At 39.7% G+C, this 20,156-nt stretch overlaps 1 protein-coding gene across 3 annotated transcripts in view; it reads right to left on the reverse strand.

Moving 5' to 3' along the window:
• The window catches only part of VPS41 (VPS41 subunit of HOPS complex), a 104,509-nt gene that overhangs the window by 22,310 nt on the left and 62,043 nt on the right, over positions 1-20,156 (reverse strand). For all 3 annotated transcript variants that reach the window (XM_010713096.4, XM_010713097.4, XM_010713098.4), the window contains 7 exons: positions 15,280-15,377; positions 12,964-13,093; positions 11,137-11,252; positions 9,762-9,818; positions 7,950-8,011; positions 7,171-7,252; positions 133-225 (listed from right to left, as the gene is read on the reverse strand). In XM_010713096.4, coding sequence (XP_010711398.1) covers positions 133-225; positions 7,171-7,252; positions 7,950-8,011; positions 9,762-9,818; positions 11,137-11,252; positions 12,964-13,093; positions 15,280-15,377 — 638 coding nt within the window. The remainder of the gene's footprint in view (positions 1-132; positions 226-7,170; positions 7,253-7,949; positions 8,012-9,761; positions 9,819-11,136; positions 11,253-12,963; positions 13,094-15,279; positions 15,378-20,156) is intronic.

Here is a 20,156-nt window from a genome sequence, read left to right on the forward strand (position 1 = left end):
TTTTTGCTATCATGGAATTGTTCATTGACAACCTGTTTGAAGACAATGGAGAATCTGCTATTGGAATTCTACACTGCTGAGTGTGTTTTGCTTGCAACTGCTGCTACATGTGGACATGTCTGGCCATAGTACCTCATAGTCACTCTCCAAAAACTCATGCAGGACCATCTCATAGATAAGAGGTTTCAAAACTGGATCCCGTCTGGGCAAGTAACGACTAATTGCCTGTAGGAACAAAAAGAACAAAGAGTAAGAAGGGGTATGACATACAACATCCTAGTATTTTATTGACAGAAAAAAAGAGTTGTTGGGAAACAAACAACAAAGCCACACACAAAACATGGCTTTTAGTGAACACCGGAAACACTGTATGCTCTGATTTGTAAGCAGTATCCTAGTACTACTTGCTTTAAGATGGCACACATTGGAATCATATAACTTATCTGAAAGAAATTTCGTTAGATAGATAGTGGTAAAATACTAGTTGGAATGGGAAAATGAGCCACTGGGCTTAGCAAGGTGTAACTATTGACTTGCAGTCATTAGAGAATAAAACATACACAAAAGACCCCTCAGAAAAACTTTTCAAATTCCATTTTGCCCAGTCTTTCCATTATATCTTGTAAAAAAGTACGAGCACTCATTAGTTGAAAAATGCTTACTTTTAATTTGTGATTTACTGTGAAGCTATTGCAGTTTTGAAGAGTTTTGTTTCCCTAGCTATTTTTACGCACTCGAACAAAAATTAATTTGAGAATAGACCTCTCCAAGGAAATTCTGAATGAATGTGACCTGTTGCTCTACAGAAGGTGTTAAGAAACTGCACGCTGACAGTTGGGAGACAGGAATCTGCCTGAATTAATTAGCTCATGCCATGGAATTTCAGCACAGCTTCTTATTTACCACTATTATTCCACACAAAAAGAGGCCAAGGTTATTACAGCCTGCCAAAACAAACCCTACCACTACTTGCCATGCTGGGACTCTGGGGTTTATAGCTGACAGCCCAGCACCAATGAAATTCCTCCAAACACTCGGAGAAATTGCTTGTTGCCCATTAACAGAACACGTTGAGGAGCATTTCATTACTGAGGCTGCTTGAACAAAGCAGAAAAAATAACATTACACTACAACACAGATTGGTGAGGTTTTACAAACAATGACTATTCACAACCAATTCTCCCAGTATTTGACTTTGAAGTGCAGCGTGCTGCCAACACCAGCTCTCACCATCTGTCACAGAATTTAATGGCTACCTTGGGGCACAGCCCTGCCAGCTGCCCCAGGGAACCAAACCACAAAGAAAGCAAGCTGGATATCAGCCGGAGACTCGAAGAAGAGATTCCCAAACTGCTGTTCTCATACCCCCTTTCTGCTTTACTGTCACCTCCTAAGCAAAAAGCTTCAGTGGAAAGGCTTTGCTGCAGTTTCTGACTCTGGTTTGCTAGCACCACCCACTGAGGAGCAGAGGCAGCTGCCTCTTCATGTGGGGCCAGAGCAACGCAGAAAGGAAACCACTCTGGCCCCAAGTCCCACTGCTTCAAAGGGAAATCGCAACCACCTCCTGCAGCCTGGCTCCTGCACCCAGCGAAGATAGAAAATAATCCAAATAATTTTTGAGCCAAGGCACAAAGCTGAACTAAAACCTGTGCTGGAGGTTACAAACTCTCCCTATTTTATCTTTAAGCAGTAGTTAAAGAGTGAGGTCAGACAGACAAAGAAGCTACAGAATTGGGATGCCTTTATATCAATTCCTGAGCCACACAGGGAAACTGACTTTAAGTGAAAAGAAGATACTACATACAGAAGCACTTTCTTTCTTCTTTCTTCTTCACACATGCTTTCAGACTTCTGATCAATAAAAGCTGGATATACACAAGAAATCACATATAGAAGGTGACATGAGATAGCCTAAAACATCTCACCAATAAGCCCAAACCACAGATACGTATTCCTCAGAGGATACTTCTGAGATGAAATAGGCTGTCTGGATAATGCTGCTCACTGCTAAACCCACCAAGTCAGGTGAAGTCTTTCAAGTGTCCTCTAGCCAACATTTTGGTCATTAAAACATCCCTGCTACCACCTGATCATCCTGCACCCCTGCTGAAAGTCACTGCTGCCACAGCAGAATCAACAGCATGGAGCATACCCCCCATGCCACAATCAACAGCACTCACAGTTTGACTTCCTCCAACAAATCCACTTCAATCCAGGCTCAAGAAACCCTGGACCTAATGCTGCAGTGATTCATGCAGAAGCTCAAGACTCCATCAGGGTAACACTGCTAGAGGAGCAGAGGAGCAGCTTGCCTCAAGGCTCTAAAATTTTGAAACTGCTATTTAACAATTTTGCTGCACAATTGAGAATCACCAAGATGCCAAAATGCAGCCTTGATAGCCAAGTAGGATTTTTTAATATAGGACACTCAAAAAACCCTAAACCCACAAGCTATACTGCAACCATCAGGTTTCAGGCAACAGCTTGCAGATGAAGGGAAAAATCTTTAAGAATATCTGTTTTTGAAATGCACAAATAATTCCAAAGAATGACAGTGTAATGCAACCATTCCAAAGCTAAGAGCTAAACTTCAAAAGTTCATGTAACTTTATTTCTTGGTCCTAGAAAAAAACTTCGTCTCCTCATCAAGACTAAAAGCCTTTATAGCTCTATCATATTATTGTGTTTCGTAGCTGCTGGTTGGATAAACACATAAAAAATTCAAATAACATAATACAAGAAATCGCAAGCATTACAAGAACTTAGATTTGGCTAAACTTACTTCATGTACTTAATAACCTGGGAAAACTTGTATGAAATTGCAATAGTAAAATAAGAAAGGCAACTTTTAGAACTGCAACCTGAAACTGAATGATGTAACATACTGTACTTTATGTTTTCCCAAGTCCATTTCCAAGGGATCTGAAAACAACCAACTACTTAGAAAGGCAGTAATTTAGTAGAGATTTTGTTGCAGCAAATGTGCAAATATTTTTATATTTTACAGTCTGTTGGATGACATAAGTGGAATCAAGAAAAACATCCATTCCAGACACTTGAATCTACAGACAAAATAAACCAATAGAACTAAGAAGCAGTGTATCAAAATTTCACCCGTACCTGCACTCAAGTCCTTTACTGGATTGAAATAAAAAGACAGAAGCATGTGATTTCATCTTCCAGTGTGGCAAAGAGTGCACCGAACCACTAAGAACTCATCTAAAAGGCAAGGCTGTTCTTGCACTGGTGTGACTAACACAAAAGCCATACATTTCTAAAAACCATAACGCTGAAACACTTCCACTCTTTGAACAGAATTAAACAGCTTAAAACCAGCAAGGGACTGCACACTGTGACATCTTAATAATATGTCCTTTTTGGCTCATTGAGTTTGAATAGGAAGACATCAAATTCAGAAATAAACGTACGTGCATCACCAAAGGGGGACTACATACTGTTTTCTACGGGTTTGGCAGTGACAGCAGTGTATAGTCTTATATCCCAAGGCAATTTATTAACTGAGAATCTCACATTAAACATATACCATCATGGTAGCTGGCTTCCTACTAGTAAAAACATGAGACAGGGCAGACTGCTCCTCTTTTGCCACCATTTCTAGCAAGGAACAAACTGAGATCATCCGGTACCATGTTAGCACAGGCAGAGCAAGTCACCACCAGAAACAGGAATACAACTGGCTTAAATCTTAGTTCAGCAACAGTCTGTTGATTCTCTTGGCACAATTTATAATTTAGACACTGCACAGGACACACACCTCCCTTTCCTCTTCACCTGATGGTAGGATATGAACACTTCCTGCTGCTTGAGGTACACAGGGGTCAATTGCTGGGGGACAGCCACCTGCACACCTGTATCCCTGTCCCTAAGCTTCCTAAGACCGCTATTCTAGAAACTGCAGAGATCAAATCTGTCCAAACTATACCTAGAGGCATGACTGATATCCAGCGATCCTCTGTGTGCTGGAGTGGAGGGCCTGGCTCTTCACCTTCAATCACCCACTCTGTAGCCACGGAGAGTGCAGGCTGAGGACTGCAATCTCTTATCAGCCTTCTCATCCACAGGCCGATTCTCAGGCCAAGACCAGGCCCTAGAGACACAGGCCCTCTAGCAGACCCCCCTTCTGTCCCAGTATGGTCGTGTAGAGGATGCCAGGCCCTCTTCTCCCCACCTCTCTCCTCCAGGATCAGGGCAGAAGAGGTGCCACCTTCTCATTCAGAGATGAAGGATGGGAAAGGACAGCTGATACAATCCTTGAAACTCAACAGTTTTTAATGATTACATCTCCCTTGGCTGCCTGTGGGGTATCAGTATGCTCTGCCCCCTCTGCTGCTGTTGAGCACAGACAGCTAGCTGCAGGATGCTCAAGAACCTCCTGCCCTGACCCTCTTGGTACATTCCAGTCAGATGCAGGTGGCTGAGAACTCCCCCCTATGCCCCCCCCCCAGCTCCCCCACTCCATGGTACATTCTTGCAACCACCTCCCAACTGCCATGTTTTGGTTTCCACGGGACACTCAGAACCCCTGAGAGGAGAGAGCGAGTGGCGCTTGCACGTCAGGAAGTTTCTCCTAATTGAGATGGAGCAACCACCCTTTAAGAAGAGGCGGCTGACGGGCAATGACATCGAGCCCATGGAGGTGGACCCGCCTGGCAGTGACACGGAGCCAATGGAGGTGGATCTGCCTCCGGAGGATGACATGATGGAGGTGGATCCACCTCCGCTGCTGCAGACCAGCCACCGCAGCACCACTGCCAGGCCGATCAGAAAGAGGTTGCGCCCCAGGGATCGCCGGGGCGCCAGGATCCGTCCACCTCCATCCAAACGGCCGCCTCGACGCCGGTGCTGATGCTCCCACCCCGTAAGTTTGCCCTCATCCAGGAGAGCCCCAGCTCAGGGCCACCCTGTGGGCTCACACAGAGCCTCCATTTCCTGGTCGTTCTTCTTTTCACAGCCAAGGCTCTGACGAGTCTGTCTTTCCCATCCCCTTGTCCCTTCCCAAGTCCTCTCATCTCTTCTTCACTGAATCCTGAGGAAGAGAGCGGGGCAGGGACTGCCATCCTCTGAGCTGCTGTGAGGAGGCAGCAGAACAAGTTCAGCAGAGGGACCTCGACTTCTGGGGACACTGAACAACGTAGAGGCACAAGGATCCTGTAAGTTTACCGTTACCCAGGAGAGCCCCAACTCAGGGCCATCCCATGGGCTCACATGGACCTCCATTTCCTGGTAATTCATCTTTTCACAGCTGAGGCTTCCATGAGCCCCTCCTTCCTGTCCCACTCCCTCATCCCTCCCCAGGGGGAGTGGAGGGGTCAGAGAAGTGACAGAGGCAGCTGCTGGTGTGAAGAAGCAGACTTTGGTTTGGACAGGAAGAAGTCCTGAACTTCAGCAGGAAGATGCAGCCCAGATGCTTCACTTGGACTTTTTGTTCAAGAGTCAACGGTTAATCAACAGTCAATTTAAAATAGAAATACAAAATAATAAAAAAGTAAAAAAAAAAAACAACCACAAAATAAACAAATTTTCTTTTTTAAAAAGAAAAATAATAACTGTCTGTTTTTTTTTTTTTTTTTTTTTGGAATTTTAGAGTTTGTATGCAGATTCCCATGCCCCCTTCTTTTCTCCCCCATAAAGGAATGTACCCTAGAGCAAGACACGCTGCCCTCATTTCCAGCCCCAGGAGCCACTGACAGAACTGCACAGACCACGAGTGTCCCCTTGCCCTGCCTCATCGCCCTCTGCTATGTGGAGGAGATAGTTTACATACACATCATCAAGAAAAGAGTAAAGAGCCCATTTTGACTGTAGAAAAGATAGTCTGACAGAATCATACAGATTATGTAGTTTCTTAATTACATCCTGCTGAAATTTGGGTTTCCAGACAAACAAAAGCTATAAATAGCTGGCAGTGTTACTACTTCGGTAATAAAAGAGCAGGATCAAAGGACCTTTATTGAGAAAAATCAGCTAACAGCTGTATAAGGAATTAAGTTTTTAATTCAGCAGCAGGATACGTATCTCTGAAGAAATGTTTCAAATGGCTGTTTTATTTTCCTTTAACTCATACATTCTTCCAGAATGAAACTGGTAACCTATTTCCTTCACCTATTTTGGTTAAAAATTAAGATAAAACACTTATAGGTGAAGGAATACACTTTAAATGGGAAACATTTTGCAAAGAAAAAAAAAAAAGAGGGAAAGAAGAAAAAAAGAGAGGGAAAGAGGAAAAAGAGAGGAAAAGAGGAAAAAAGAGAGCAAAAGAGGAAATGAAAAGCCTGGAAAAGGCTCCAGGAAGACCACACTGCTGACTTTCAGTACTTAAAGGGAGCTTAAAAAGAGAAGGGAAATTAACTTTTTACAAGGGTAGATAGTGATAGGACAAGGAGGAATGACCTTAAATGAAAAGAGGGGATATTAGGTTAGATGTCAGGGGGAAATTGTTCAGTGGAGGGTGGTGAGGTGCTAGAACAGGCTGCTCAGAGGAGCTGTGGATGTCCCATCCCTGGAGGTATTTCAGGCCGTGGATAAGCCTGAATTGGGCCCTGGGTGACCTGATCGAGTGCCTGAATTATTGGTTGGCAACCCTGCCCACAGCAGGGGTTTGGAACTATACGATCTCTGAGGTCCCATCCAACCCAAGCCATTCTACCATTCTACAATTTTTCCCTAAATTACTTGGCTATTTAACTATTTTTTGACAGTTAAAGCTGTGGCTCTGCTGTAAGGGACTTGGATTTTCAGGAAAGGCTGGCACTCACAGAGGCTCTTCTGTGTGAAAGCTGAGATGGGATTTTTGAAGACATACTCAAAGGAAGTGAAAATGAAATGGGAATGATGTATTTAACTGTAAGCATCTGTGAAAGTAAAGGCCCTGGGGGTGGGTCTTCTACTTGTGGGCTGTCAACAAGTTAAAAATAGGTAGCTGAGTACCTGGGGTATGCTCTGCCTCCAACCCTGTTTGGAGGCTTGTTAAAATACACCTATCAACCTGAGTGACAACTGTACAACTCAGGATCTGGTGCAGGAATTTCAGAGGCAGTGTCTTGTGCTACTACATTAGTCATTAAATGTCAATTCTTTAGATACTTGCTCAAAACATGAAGGAAATAGAGCATGCCAATTACTTCAGCTGAGAGATACAAATAAACTTACCTTAAGTTGACCTATTTCTTTAAACTTGTAAACTTCAAATTCCCAGAGTTCTGTGTTTTTGCCAAGAATTTTCTGGCACTTTCTGGGAAAAAATAAAAGGGGAGAGAACAAAAGTTCATACACAGAATAACACAAATGTGACAGCATTACTGCAAGGATTTATTTTCCCTACCAGACTCTTTCAAATTTCACTAATTTTGGTTAGCAATTGCTTCAAGCAATGCCATCGCATTCAAAAGAACTTGACAGCTTACTATGCATTCATCCTTACTGACTAGGGTTGTATTAGAGATTTAAAACTTTCACTCACAGAGTAAGATTAAGCACTTAAAGATATACATACACATACATACATATTAAAATACAACTCTTAGGCAATTTCTTATCTTTTAGATAATCAAATCTGTCTTTTTGGTTACAACCACAGAACCACAAACTATCTTCTGATGGTCTCACGTGCAACTGACACACTAATAAGATTATCAACATCTAAAGGAAACCTCAATGTTGCAAATTTAGTGTAATTTTGAAAAAAATTACAGGTTATTTTCTAAAAAATACGTCTCAATTTCAATTAAACTTAAGAAAGATTCCAATAACTTTCAGGTCCCTACAGGCAAGAAAATAAAGGACACAGTAATATGTCTGTATGTTTTCGAACCTCAGAAACTCCAGAACACACAGAAAACAACAGCACAAAATACTTCAGAATCAGTAATTGCTCTCACTGTTTCTCACAGACACACTTCAGCCAGCAAAGAAAGTCTATAATACGTTACCGAGCAGCCAGGTCATGCTCTCCTTTCTCCACTAGGTGATTTATATAGGCTAAGCCTATGTCCTAAAGGGAATAAAAATAAGTAATTAGTTATGAAAGTTTGGAAGGCAATTACTTTCCCATGTCAAGCACCAGTCCCTACATGGAAACTCCCAGTTCTACTTTGGATGTAGGATCCACAGAACAGAACAGTCAATACAAAATATTAGCTTAGATACCCCAAGAACTCAAATTAAAATGCACTTTTACATCATTTTCATAATCTTGTTGACACTAGGAAGCCTGTACCACCTCTATATGCTAAAGATTGTTCAAAACACACAGCTGATCATTCAGTGCTTGCATTAGTTATCTCAAAAATAAGAACATCAACCACTGTATGCAAAATCTTCTCTATCAATATGAAGTTTACAACAGACAAAAATCTTGGTTGAGAATGTAAGTCCCAGGGATGCTTCATGAAGTAAAGGAATTACCAATAGTTTTTCAGGAGTATGAAATATAATTGCACATTAAATTCAGCTTCTCAAGAGTTTATCAGACATTTCAGCTGCAAAATAATTTGGTAGGCATGTAATACTAGAATTCTGCCAAACTGCTTGTCTTCTGTTGTAACCCCAATGGCAGTGCTAAGGTCAATACAGATTAGTGTATCCACTGCATAACTTAAGAGTCGTATCACAAAACACGTTGTTTCAAACTGCAGAGAGAGCTATAAAATAAGAAGGTGCAGGGGGGTGGTGATTATAATTGCAGCCTAAAAACAACCCAGGACAACCACAACACATGTCAGGTGGTATAAGTGGGATGCCATTGGTCTGATCACTGACAGGCAGTGAGATTATGACTAGTTTTAAATCCCTGTACCCCTAAGCCTTTACTTAAGGCTTGAGATCAACTTTTATTTTTTTCCATTAACAGCTTCTGCAGGTTTCACAACAACCCTCAACAACTCTGCTTGTATATGCCCACAATGAATTTCATTCCAGGGGAGGAAATTCCTGCAAATCAAGAGAAAAGCATACTTTTTTTCCTAATATATTGTGAAGCTGACTCTTAAGAAATCTCTCTATCTTTTGCAAGGGTCACAAAGCAGCTAAATCATGCAAACTCTCGATATGTAATCCATCAGGTCCATTAGGTCTTGGCTCAACTTCTGGACAGCATAAGAAGAAAAGAATTTTTAAGATGTATGGATACTCTGTGTTCATATTATAGAAATGTTATATTATCTACCTCTCACTTTTTGTCTTTAACACCCTTTGTTGCTCTTGGAAGGAAATATACAGGCGGGAAATAACTACACAAGAGAAAAGGAGCTTAACTATGTCAAATAATGAGAATCGCAAAGCAACATGAGAGCTAGATGTGAAACTGCAACAGAATTTCAGCAGCATTTAAAAGGTCATTCAATTGCACCTTGGAAACTTCTGCCAAAACCCTGTCACAAATACAGGGTAAAAGTTAGAGAAATGTGTCACCCCATGCTCTATCTCTCATATTGCCAGAATGTGTGTTTCTTGAACCACAGTAAATTTAACACAGAAGTAAAAGCAAACAAAAACCCTATCAGCAGTCAGAGAAGTGAAATTCTTTTTAATGTCAATAGCACCTTTATAAAATCCGCATCCTTTCATGTTTCATGCACTAACATTCCTGTTCTGCAGCTGAAACCAGGAAATCGAATGCTAGTCAGAGTATGCCTAACAGCTATTGTCTGGTGCGACACAGAACAGGGAATGTATTTGTAGCATCTCATAGTGCTCTAAAGGAAATCAGATACTTTGTTTTGAATAGAAGTTTTCAGACTTACCAAAATCTTGTGCTTTTTTATGGTTTTCTGACTGATCTCAGCTGCCATCAAAGCCTCCTATATTCAGAAAGTAGAAAAGAGATACTAGCCATATACACAAACTTTCAATACAGAAAGCTCTAGAACTGCATACATCAACTTTTTTTTTTTTTTTTTTTTTTTTTTTTTTTCAGAGCAGGGTGTTTGAAGCAGTAGAATTTTTAATGCTATGGTTGAATGAGCAGCTTTGAATTCATACCCAAACAAAAGCAGTCAACCAAAGAGAAAACTACTTTTGTTTCCATCTGGGTTCACTCCACATTACTGTATTAGGATCAGATCTCAAGATTACAACAAGCAAGACAATGCAATCCCATTGGATCATTTTCAAACAAGAACTCTTCCCTACCAAAACGTGAAAAAAATCATCAGTATGGCAGTGGGGGAGGGGTATACTGCTCCCTACCCCAAAAGCCTTCTCCAGTCAGTATGATTTATATTTAAGTGTCATTTTTGCTTCCTTCCTCTACTTCAAATGCACAGAAACAAAGCTGGCACTTGTACAAACAAAATGAAACCTTTAACATACATTCTAACACTCATGCTATCTACTACCTTGAATAGCTTTCACAAAGGCACATGCACAGTTGTCATTTGCAAATTGCTGGAGTCTTCAGGGACCAGATGCTGTGATTTACATAAACAGCATAACTGCACTCATCATATGAGTTTGTTCTTCAGACGCAAAAGCATCTGCAAAGATTCAAACAAACCTGCATGACGAGTCCCATGATTGCATTAACAAAAGGTGTAAGTGCTGAATGGCACTTCTTTTTCTTATAATGGGCATCCAACAAGCAGCATGTAAACAAGCATCTGCAAGCCACTTCATGTATGGTAACGTGTGTTCTAAATCACTAACTGCAGGAAATCAGAATCCAGAACAGTGTGACAGTCTTTAACAATTTAATATTGATTTAGATGTTGAGATACACATGCTTAAAACCGCCAATATTTACAAAACAATCTAGGAAAGATCTAGGAAAGTGTCCACACAGATCAGCAGTTAACTGTTCTGCTGATTTAGAGCCAAGAACAAGCTTTAATAACGTTTAGTGACAGCAAACACATTTCATATCTGATGCTGATGGCAGTATTTGCAGTGTTTAGTTCATCTATCTCATCTGAGTGCCATTCAGATGAGTTGCCCCACTAAGAAGTCTAACTCTCCAGAGACATGATTCAGAGATGCATGGTCAACACCTGTCCTCCCAGTCATTCAGATAATGACTTGAGGAACAGAAACTATTCAGTTCAAATGATCTAGCTAAGTTCACTATACCACCACAACTTCAAAATTGGAAAAGTCCGAAGGAAAGAACGTTGTAAAAATTACTTCATATTTCTTCTTCTCAAGAAGCCAGTCAATGTGGTCATCTTGGTCCCGTTCTTTAGCTACAACCACGTCTCTTGGGCTGATGATATAAAACAGTGATTCACCTTCCGAATACTCTGCAAGTGCATACACAATTTTATTATTATTATATTTTCCTTAAGTAAAGCTTTTTAGTACACCCTGGAGGGGAATTTAAAGAGGAAATGCAAGGAAGGAAGCAAGCTATTCCTGCAGAACACGCTTGTTTGGAAAGCTATATTCTCCAATGAATTAAAACTGGCTTAAATGGTAAAATAGCTTTCAAAAAAAAAAAAATAAAAAATCACTACAGCTTATTGCAAATTCTGATTCATTCACTATGTGTAAACTTTATGACGGTTTAGAACACATTATTGTACTTTTAGAGGACTATTACACTCCATAGCCTGCAATAAACTTATCCTCCCCACCAAGGTCAAGGCCATCAAAAGCATAAATGATGGATGCCATAACCTCTGGGGACACAGCACATCATTACAGCGATGCATTTGCAACACTATAAGTTAAGGTTATATGTAAAATGCATTTGCCTATACCATAAGCCTTTATTTTTGAGTAAGCTCCAAGTAAAAATGTACTTAAAGGTAAAATCAAGCAGAGAAGATGACTGCTCAGAATAATTATTATTTGCAGAGAACCCATGAAGAATCACTATCAATATTTAGTGGGTATGGGGAAAAAAGAGCATTCCCCATCCCATACCTGGAATATCTGGGATATCACGTATCACTCCTGAGCCTATAAGCAGTCCACAAAATACTGCTTGCTTTAAAGCCATCCAAAACTTTTAGACTTGTCAGGTTAAGTAGAATATTTATTAAGCGTAAAAGTACCACTGTGGGCATCAGTGTTCTGCTTAGGGACAGGTATAAAGCAATCACAATTCCACTGATAGCTGCAGAGATGTTTTGGAGATCAGGAGGAGATACAGTTTATTTCTTTCTAGTGGCTTAAGGGCATTGATGAACACAAAGAGGCCTGCCAAGCCTATGATTTGAAACATGCTGCCAAGGAAGGTGCTTAAAAATCAGATTCATGGATTTTAAAAGCCAGAAGGAATGTTTCTGTTTAACACTCTTTATATAATCTTCACCAAGGAATTCTGCATCAGCTTTGCCATGTATCTTCTTGAATTACAACATGCATATCAGAAAATCCCACCATCTTATTTAAAAGACTGGTATATACTACGCTAGAGTTTTTTCTCCCTGCCTGTTACATAATTAAATCCATCTTCAAGGCTGAAGTTGTCAAACTCCAGTTCCTACTCATTTTAACACTCTGAGGTCTGTTACATGCTGACAGCTTTGTCAGTACTGGGAAGCTAAGTAGTAATGTGCCCCTTTTAATCTGATCCAGGGACATCTTACTGTTGAAATGACATCTATTCCATCTTTGGCTCTAAACAACTTTTCCAGACTCTGTATCATTCATTCATCACTACTCCCGAAGCCTTTCTACCTAAAGATTCACAAGAGCTTCTAAAGATCATGAACAAATCTCTAGCAGAGACACTTTTCCCCAAGATACGGGCATTACATGAGATCAAGACTTCTCCATTTCCCAGCAAATCTGACTTATAAATGGCATTGCAAATCGTAATGTTTAATTATGTCCCTCTTCGTAAGCAAAGCACATTTGTGTTTTTTCATCTGACTAGCTCTTACATTTCAGTGTCACATGTATTAACAGAAGTGAGAAAAATTAAGAAGGCTCTGAGCACTTCCAAATTAAATAATTTTTAATCCACTTAAGAAAACAAAACAAAACAATACTAAGAACACCTACCTAAATGGTAATCTCTACATTCATTCTCCTGAAATCCTCGTACTGTTAGTGCATCAGAAGAGATCTCCTCACAAGACTCAGGCAGAGGCTGTACGATGTCCAGTCTGGGCCTGGCGCAACACTCCACCTCCTAGAAAAATGCAGACATCTTAGCTGCATCCTGCACAGCTTCCTCAGCAATATCAGCTGATGGTCACCTGCAGGTAAAGTTGATACCCACCAACTATAGCACCGGATACAGTACCAGAATTCACTTTGCAATGGGTATTCAGCTATGAACCGCACAGGGAAGGAGATGACACAGGCCCAACCTCCTTGGGAGTTTGGTCATTATTTTTCTGCTCTTGGTCACAGAAGTTTTCAGAGCTAGAACAGATGATGATCAACCACTGCATCCAAAAAGTAATGCAACAGTTTCAGACACGTTCTCAGCTAGGCTCAGGCCCCAGAGGACAAAGTTCTACAAACCAATGTTATTCTGGTACCAAGATCAACTTCTTTTAAACTGGTATTTAAGTTTGCACTTCTAAGCATCCGGCAGCATTAGAAGTAAAATTAAACTAAGAGTAATCTAAAACCTTTACTGTGCTGGTGCTCTTCAGAAAGGTGAACTTAGTGAAATGCAGATGTTTATTGTAAAATGACATCATGGAGAAAACACTGGCTCAACTAGCCTATTTTAATTAAGACAAAGCCCAAGACAATGCATTATTTTATATTTCAGACTGTCAATTTTAACAAAATACAGAATGAAAGAATATTGTGATGTAAGAAGTGGATTTTCACATCTCCAGCCAACCTAGTCAGTAGCAGAACCTCTCAAGTGTTTTCCTGATCTAACTGTTCCAGCAAAAGTGAAAAATGAAGCACAGGCATGAGTTCAATTCCAATGCAATTTGTAACAAGTAAGAAGTTGTCATCTGAAAGCTGTGAAATGAAGCACAGGAAGAACAGCGCTCTTCACCACCTAACAGCATCTGCAGTGAGCTGTGAGCTCAGGCAGAGGGGCTCTGAGATGCTGGCAGAGGGCTCCCACCAGGCCAGACCACAGCCACAGCACTAGGATGGGAGTCCTGTTTTCCTCCCAGAGAACCCAGGCATCCAGAGAACTGGGAGGCTATGAATGTCCAGCTTGCAGAGATTTTATTGTCTGTTTACATAGAAGGGTAATTAAAAGCATATACAAGTGAAATCTCTTTCTTGTGTTTTATTACAATTGGACTAGCTGAATTTTTTTTTTTTTCATTTTTCCTCCCTGCAGCAACCAGAATGAGTTTCACCTCAGTTTCTATCTGCATCCATAACTCCCTTCTTCATTAATGATGGCTTCCTAATTTCCTTGCTCACTTGAATTCCAATTCACCATTTCCTCTCCCTTCCCATCCAATTTGCTTGCCGTCTTTTCTTTCACCTACTCTCACGCACTGAAGGACTACCACACTGCCTCTCTTGGGAACCAATGCTGTGACATTATTTTTCTCCTCCATATAAATAAAGAAATAATAACCTGACATCCTGCAGCAGAGCTGGAAGCTAACCCTATTGATTTCAGCCAGCTTGAGCATTCATTTGAACCTACACTGTTGCATTGCCTAGCAACTTGTGCACCCAGTTGCTTAAGGTTTCTATGGTGATGCTTGCCTAATGCAGGCCTACTATCAAAGAGATGATCAAGAGCATCTGCCACTCGCACACTGCAACTTCAAGGATTTCCTCCACTACCTCGCCTTTTATTTGGCAATATGAAATAAATGCTGGAGACAGACACCATACGCGCCTGCTTGCAGTAGAAGCGGCTGACATGAATTCTGATTTTTAGCTATCTACACGCATACCTTGGTGCACACCAAGGTCTGGGGAATGACAATGCCATGCACTTGCCAGCATGCATCCCACCCCTGCTACAGTGACTGATCAACTTCACTAATCTCTTTTTTTCTAAGATGTAGATTCAGCTTCTCTACCTAGAGAGATCCTTCATTTCTTCTGGTGCAGAAATAGCCAAAATAATGAGAGAAATGGAGAGAAACAGTAAGAGGTAGGGGTAAAAGGAAGAAATAAGAGAAAGATTACCTAGAGACCTTCTCTGCTTCCTGCAGGAAACAAAGGACAGAGCTTTTAAAAGGTAAATCCATTAGTTTTCAGCATTATCCTTGCTGCCCTTATTTGCTAGGTCAGAGAAATCTCAGGCTCTGCTCACTACAAGCTGGTTGCAACTCTTTCACAGGTAATCAGATCTGCCTGACTAGTTTAAATAAGTTCTAACTCCCAGGAGAGTTCAGTGCTGTGGTGAAATTGTAACAGAAAAATAATTACCGTCTTTTCAGAAATCTCCTTTACATATGAAAGTATGACAAGTTGGTCACAGAGAGGTGCAAGCCCACTGATATAGAACTCTGTATCAAACTGGAAAACTGAAACACAGAAACGGAAACAGATTATTAAGTAAATAAATGCATGAACTGCTTCCTAGGAAAAACACACAGCTTATTTTAAGAGGGCAACCAACAACACAGAGTATCAGTTCAGAGAAAAGTAGACTCGCTACATATAGCAAACCTACAGACTTCCCAGTTGGATCAGCAAGATGATGAAAAATTACATTTAACAGATTCAATTCCATTAAGACTTGCAAGAAGAAATGTTTGTGCTCCAGGACATGCTAGAGATGAAACATTTGAAATGAATGGTCAGCTAGACTTACAGTAATCACACTGGAGAGGAAAAAAAAAAAAAGAAAAAAAGGAAAAAAGCCAAGCTCAGTAAAATATGTAGTGTACAAAAGATCTCTGTAGGTTTGCATATTTGCAGAAAGTCATGTAACCTTAAGAGAATCACACCTGATACATCTATTGGTATGATATATGAAAACACAAAGGTCATTATTCATTTATTATCAGAAGAAGATTTACAGATACACTCATCACTAAGAAAAGATACAGTTAAGTAGTGGCTTTTCTTATTCTTGAAACTGAAAATATAATTCCCTAAACTGTCTTGTTTTCATGACCAATTTAAGTGTTGACTATTTTGAGGAATAAAAAAAAAAAAGAGAGCTGAACTATAGTTATAAAAGGGCTTATTGTAGCTGACCTCTTACGCAGAAAGAATTATTTAGCTTTTTACTCCTGGGTTTACTGTACAAGCATTAAACATCTGCAGATCTTAGTGCTTGTATTAGCAAACTAATTTTTGTTAAACAGAATATATTAGATCCATCATAATTTTCTCTCAAGACAGTTTCAGGAAAATGTAAGTAGAAAATAAATGTTTCCTTCTTTCCACTCAGCAAGCTACACTACCACTATCTTCTGTTCACTGAAATAGGTAATTATTTCAGTAAAGCTAATAGAAAATGCAGCATAAATATAATTTTCTTTAGCCAAGGCAACAAGAAGAAACAGGATAAATAACTGTCCTCCTGATAAAAGAGGAAAAAAATACTGCCAAATAAAAATACGTATTTGACATCTGTCTCTCACTGAATAAGCAAATGCTGTTTTTCTCTTAATGACGGCTGACACTTTGACATCACTGGGAGGCCAAAGCATGGCACAAGGGTAAAACAATCTATTCTAGCAGAGAACAGGTTCACATTAGTAATTCTGTATGTCAATATTTTGTTCTATACTGCAAGACTGATGAGATTACTTGGATTGTGTCATACACTGCTTTGAGCGATGACTTTAAAAACAACTACGTTAATAACGTCTACATAATAAATCTTATTCTCAGTTTATAATTTAGTATTTGGCATTTTAGGAGAATGTGGAAGACAAGAGCAAGTACACGGAGAAGAAAAAAGTAACATCTAGAGCACAGGGTAGAAAGACAGCAAAGAAACTTTTGTTGACAGCTTAAAAAGTGACAAGCAAAGGCTCTCGGAGGCATATAAAATACTGTCATATGAATTTGGAAAGGAAAACAGAGTGATGAATGGTATCTTTATAAAGATTATGGGGACAGTTTTGAAAAATCACATGTGTTTGGCCTACACTGGGGCTTCATTTCGTTAGTCAGTGAGGCACTCCTAAAGTTGTTTGCAACACCCGCAGAATCTATTTTGGATAAGGCAGTACTGCTGTTCAGAAAAGATATAAAAGGAAATCACTTCAAGATTTGTTTCTAAATAGAGTTCAGCTTCCTCGGTTTCACTTCCAGCCTTCTCTCAGCTCTTCTTCCTCAAGAGACCTTGTGGAAACACAATGCTCCAGCACAGCTGTGACAGCCTTGAACAAAGGCTGCCTGGCACAGGCCGTGCTCTGTGACCTGACAGAGGCCTTTGATACAGTTCATCAGGAAAAGTTTTACTGAACAACAGTTATTAGAGCTCAGAGCATTAAGAGGTTAATCTGACTTAACTCCGGATAGTTTGTCATGATCCTACAAGGATGTATTCCAGAAGTGCTGTTAATTTGAAAAGGATCCAAAACAATTAAACCAAGCGCAGCACCAAAGTAAATGGGAATGACCACAGTATGAGCGCGTGTCATACATGTTTATGCCTATCATACAAGCGGATGGAAGATATGTTGACAGTGCATCTACTTTATGTTCATCATCTACGTACAGCTGTCAGACAAATTACCAAGGAAGCAGAGATGAAACCTGTAAATCATCTTGTTCATTAGGCGAAATACATGAAATATACCACATAAATAAAACAACGTATGTATGTTACATTATTTACCCAAATTCTATAAAAACAACTTTCCTAGAGGCAGTGCACTGAATTATTTTTTTTTTTAAAGCCTGTTTTGTTTAATAAAATCTCAAAAAATAGTCCACTGCAAATTTAAAGTGTGAAACTGTGTTTACAGTGATAACACTGTGTTGACATCGATTTCAATGAGGCCAAGATTTTGACATTACTTTTGGGAAAGTGGGCAGGAAGGTGCAGAGAACGAACATGAAACTTAATAGATCAAAAGAAGCCTTTTTGTTGATACTTTTTGGTTTTTAATTCCATATGGTTTACAAAAGAAATGGAGAGGCACTCAGGGTTTTTAGTTAGCTCATTCATATATCAACAGCAGGAGAGCCATAAAGCAAGGTGACCCTGGCCAGCTCAGAGAATTCTGGTGCACTGTAGCTGCTGGGGTGATGTCTACCTTTTCACTATCTATGTAAGGAACACCTACAAAATCTGCAGAATAGCATTCCCTGAAGTGTTCTCAAGATGGCATCTCCAGTACCAGCGCTTTGCTAAATTAATTATGTAAAACAAAATGCTGTATTAAATGCTGTAATTATGTAAAACAAAATGCTTTGGTTAGCTATTAACCAGGTTCAGGAAGTTGCATCTGATATAAAATATACTTTTTGCCCCATACATGCTTTCCGTGCCAGCTAGAGGACAACAAAAGGCTTCTGTCCTACATAAGTACCACTTAAGGTGTCTTGAGATGGATATAAGCAAATCACGATCACACACATGTATATATAGTTTACTTTAAAAGAAGTTGAACAACATTTTCAAATGTACTATCCAACATAAGCCTTGAAGAAAATATAAATCTCTGTTTTTCTAACATTGACATCTTTCTTTGATAATCTTTATATATGAACACCTGCCTCAGCATTTAAGTATTTTCATACTTACAAATTGTTCCTATCTCCCATTAAACTCCACAAAGGTCTTCATAAATTCAGATTCCCAGGGCAGACCCGCTTCTGACTAGGAATCTGAGCAGAAAGCTCAAGATGTGCTCAGTTAAAGAAATGTCAACTACACAAAAGGAACTGGAAATTTCTGAGGAGGACCACTGAAGTAACCCACGGGAGCGTAACTTATTTGTGCTTGAGGATCCTTACAATTCTTTGCAGTTCTCTCCTTAATACTATACATGAAAATTAAGCAACTATTTACTTAGTCATGTACATGTTGTGATAGCATTTTTACAGTCTACCTGTTTCCTTCAATTCCAGTAGGAAGAGCAATAAGGTAAGACTCAAATAGATCCCTATATATTACTGATTAGGAAAACAGAATTTATTTCATGCTTCTAAAATCAGAATTCATAACCTCCGTATTTACTTACAAAGAAGATAGTTGGAAAAGTCATCTTCAAATTTATTTTTGTTTGAATGCTGAAAGTTTAGAAAGGCTCTTAGAGAGTATTTAACAATCATCAGTCAATCATTCTTAATATAACCTCAAATGCCACACAGCAGTTGATGAGCATTTTCAATGAAATAAAGCAGAGTCTATTATCTTAACAATACTTAATTCAACATGATTGCAGGAAAAAAAAAAGTTTTAAAACTTCCAAGCTAATTTTCCGTAAAATCCCCTAAAATTTGATCAACCAACAGGGCAAATATTCAGTAGTTTGATAGTCTGGGTTAATTTTTGTTAAGGAATTTATGAATGATTTATTTGTCTTGTGACAACACGATGAGCAGAAGTCTGAGGGGAATCAGGTACACAGACGGGGATTTTTATTTCTTTTTCTTTTTTTGGCTCTTTTCCTAAAGTAGACAGACTTGCTGCAACTAAATAGTTGCATAAATTAGCATAAAGATGATGACATTTATTCACTTTTAATTTACTGCTCATTATATTTATTAGGAAGCTTTAAGTTCTCTTTATATAAAGAAAAATATGCTGCTACAGCAGATCACATCATCTCACTTTAGAAAGCAAAAAATAAATAGTCCCACATTTTCTTTCAGCTAAAAACAGGGTGTTCTCAGTATTCGGTGACAACTTTCTATGTGGTGATACAGCTATTCCTCCTCAAAACACAAGGATGTGTGGTTACATCATATCCACGTGCAATTCTTATACCAGACTTCTGCTTTGTGGGGAAAGTGGGGGAATGCCCAGGGGAAGCAAATGCTGGAGGCATTGCTGGCAGGCTGGCACCTGGAATTAAGCTTGAGATTCCTCAACTAAAATCTAGGCTAAAATGAATTGGATGAGAAGTCTCTAATCAACTTCCAGTCTTTCACTGGCTTTCACGTTAAATACTTCATGAGCTACCTGACCAGACCACTCAAAGATTATTTCCCGCTATTACCCAATTTCACTTTGCCAAGGCATTGCATTAAGAGCAAAGTGCTAATGAGTTCCTTAGTAAGCAGCCTACTAGCCGACCACAGTTGAGGAAGGGCTGCCCGTTCAGAAGCTGTCTAGCATTACAGCTTTTGTACACGTATCAGAAGCGAGCACAGGGGTCAAGCACTCTTTA

Source organism: Meleagris gallopavo, chromosome 6 (assembly GCF_905368555.1).
Source record: "Meleagris gallopavo chromosome 6, MGAL_WU_HG_1.1, whole genome shotgun sequence".
NCBI lineage: Eukaryota > Metazoa > Chordata > Aves > Galliformes > Phasianidae > Meleagris > Meleagris gallopavo.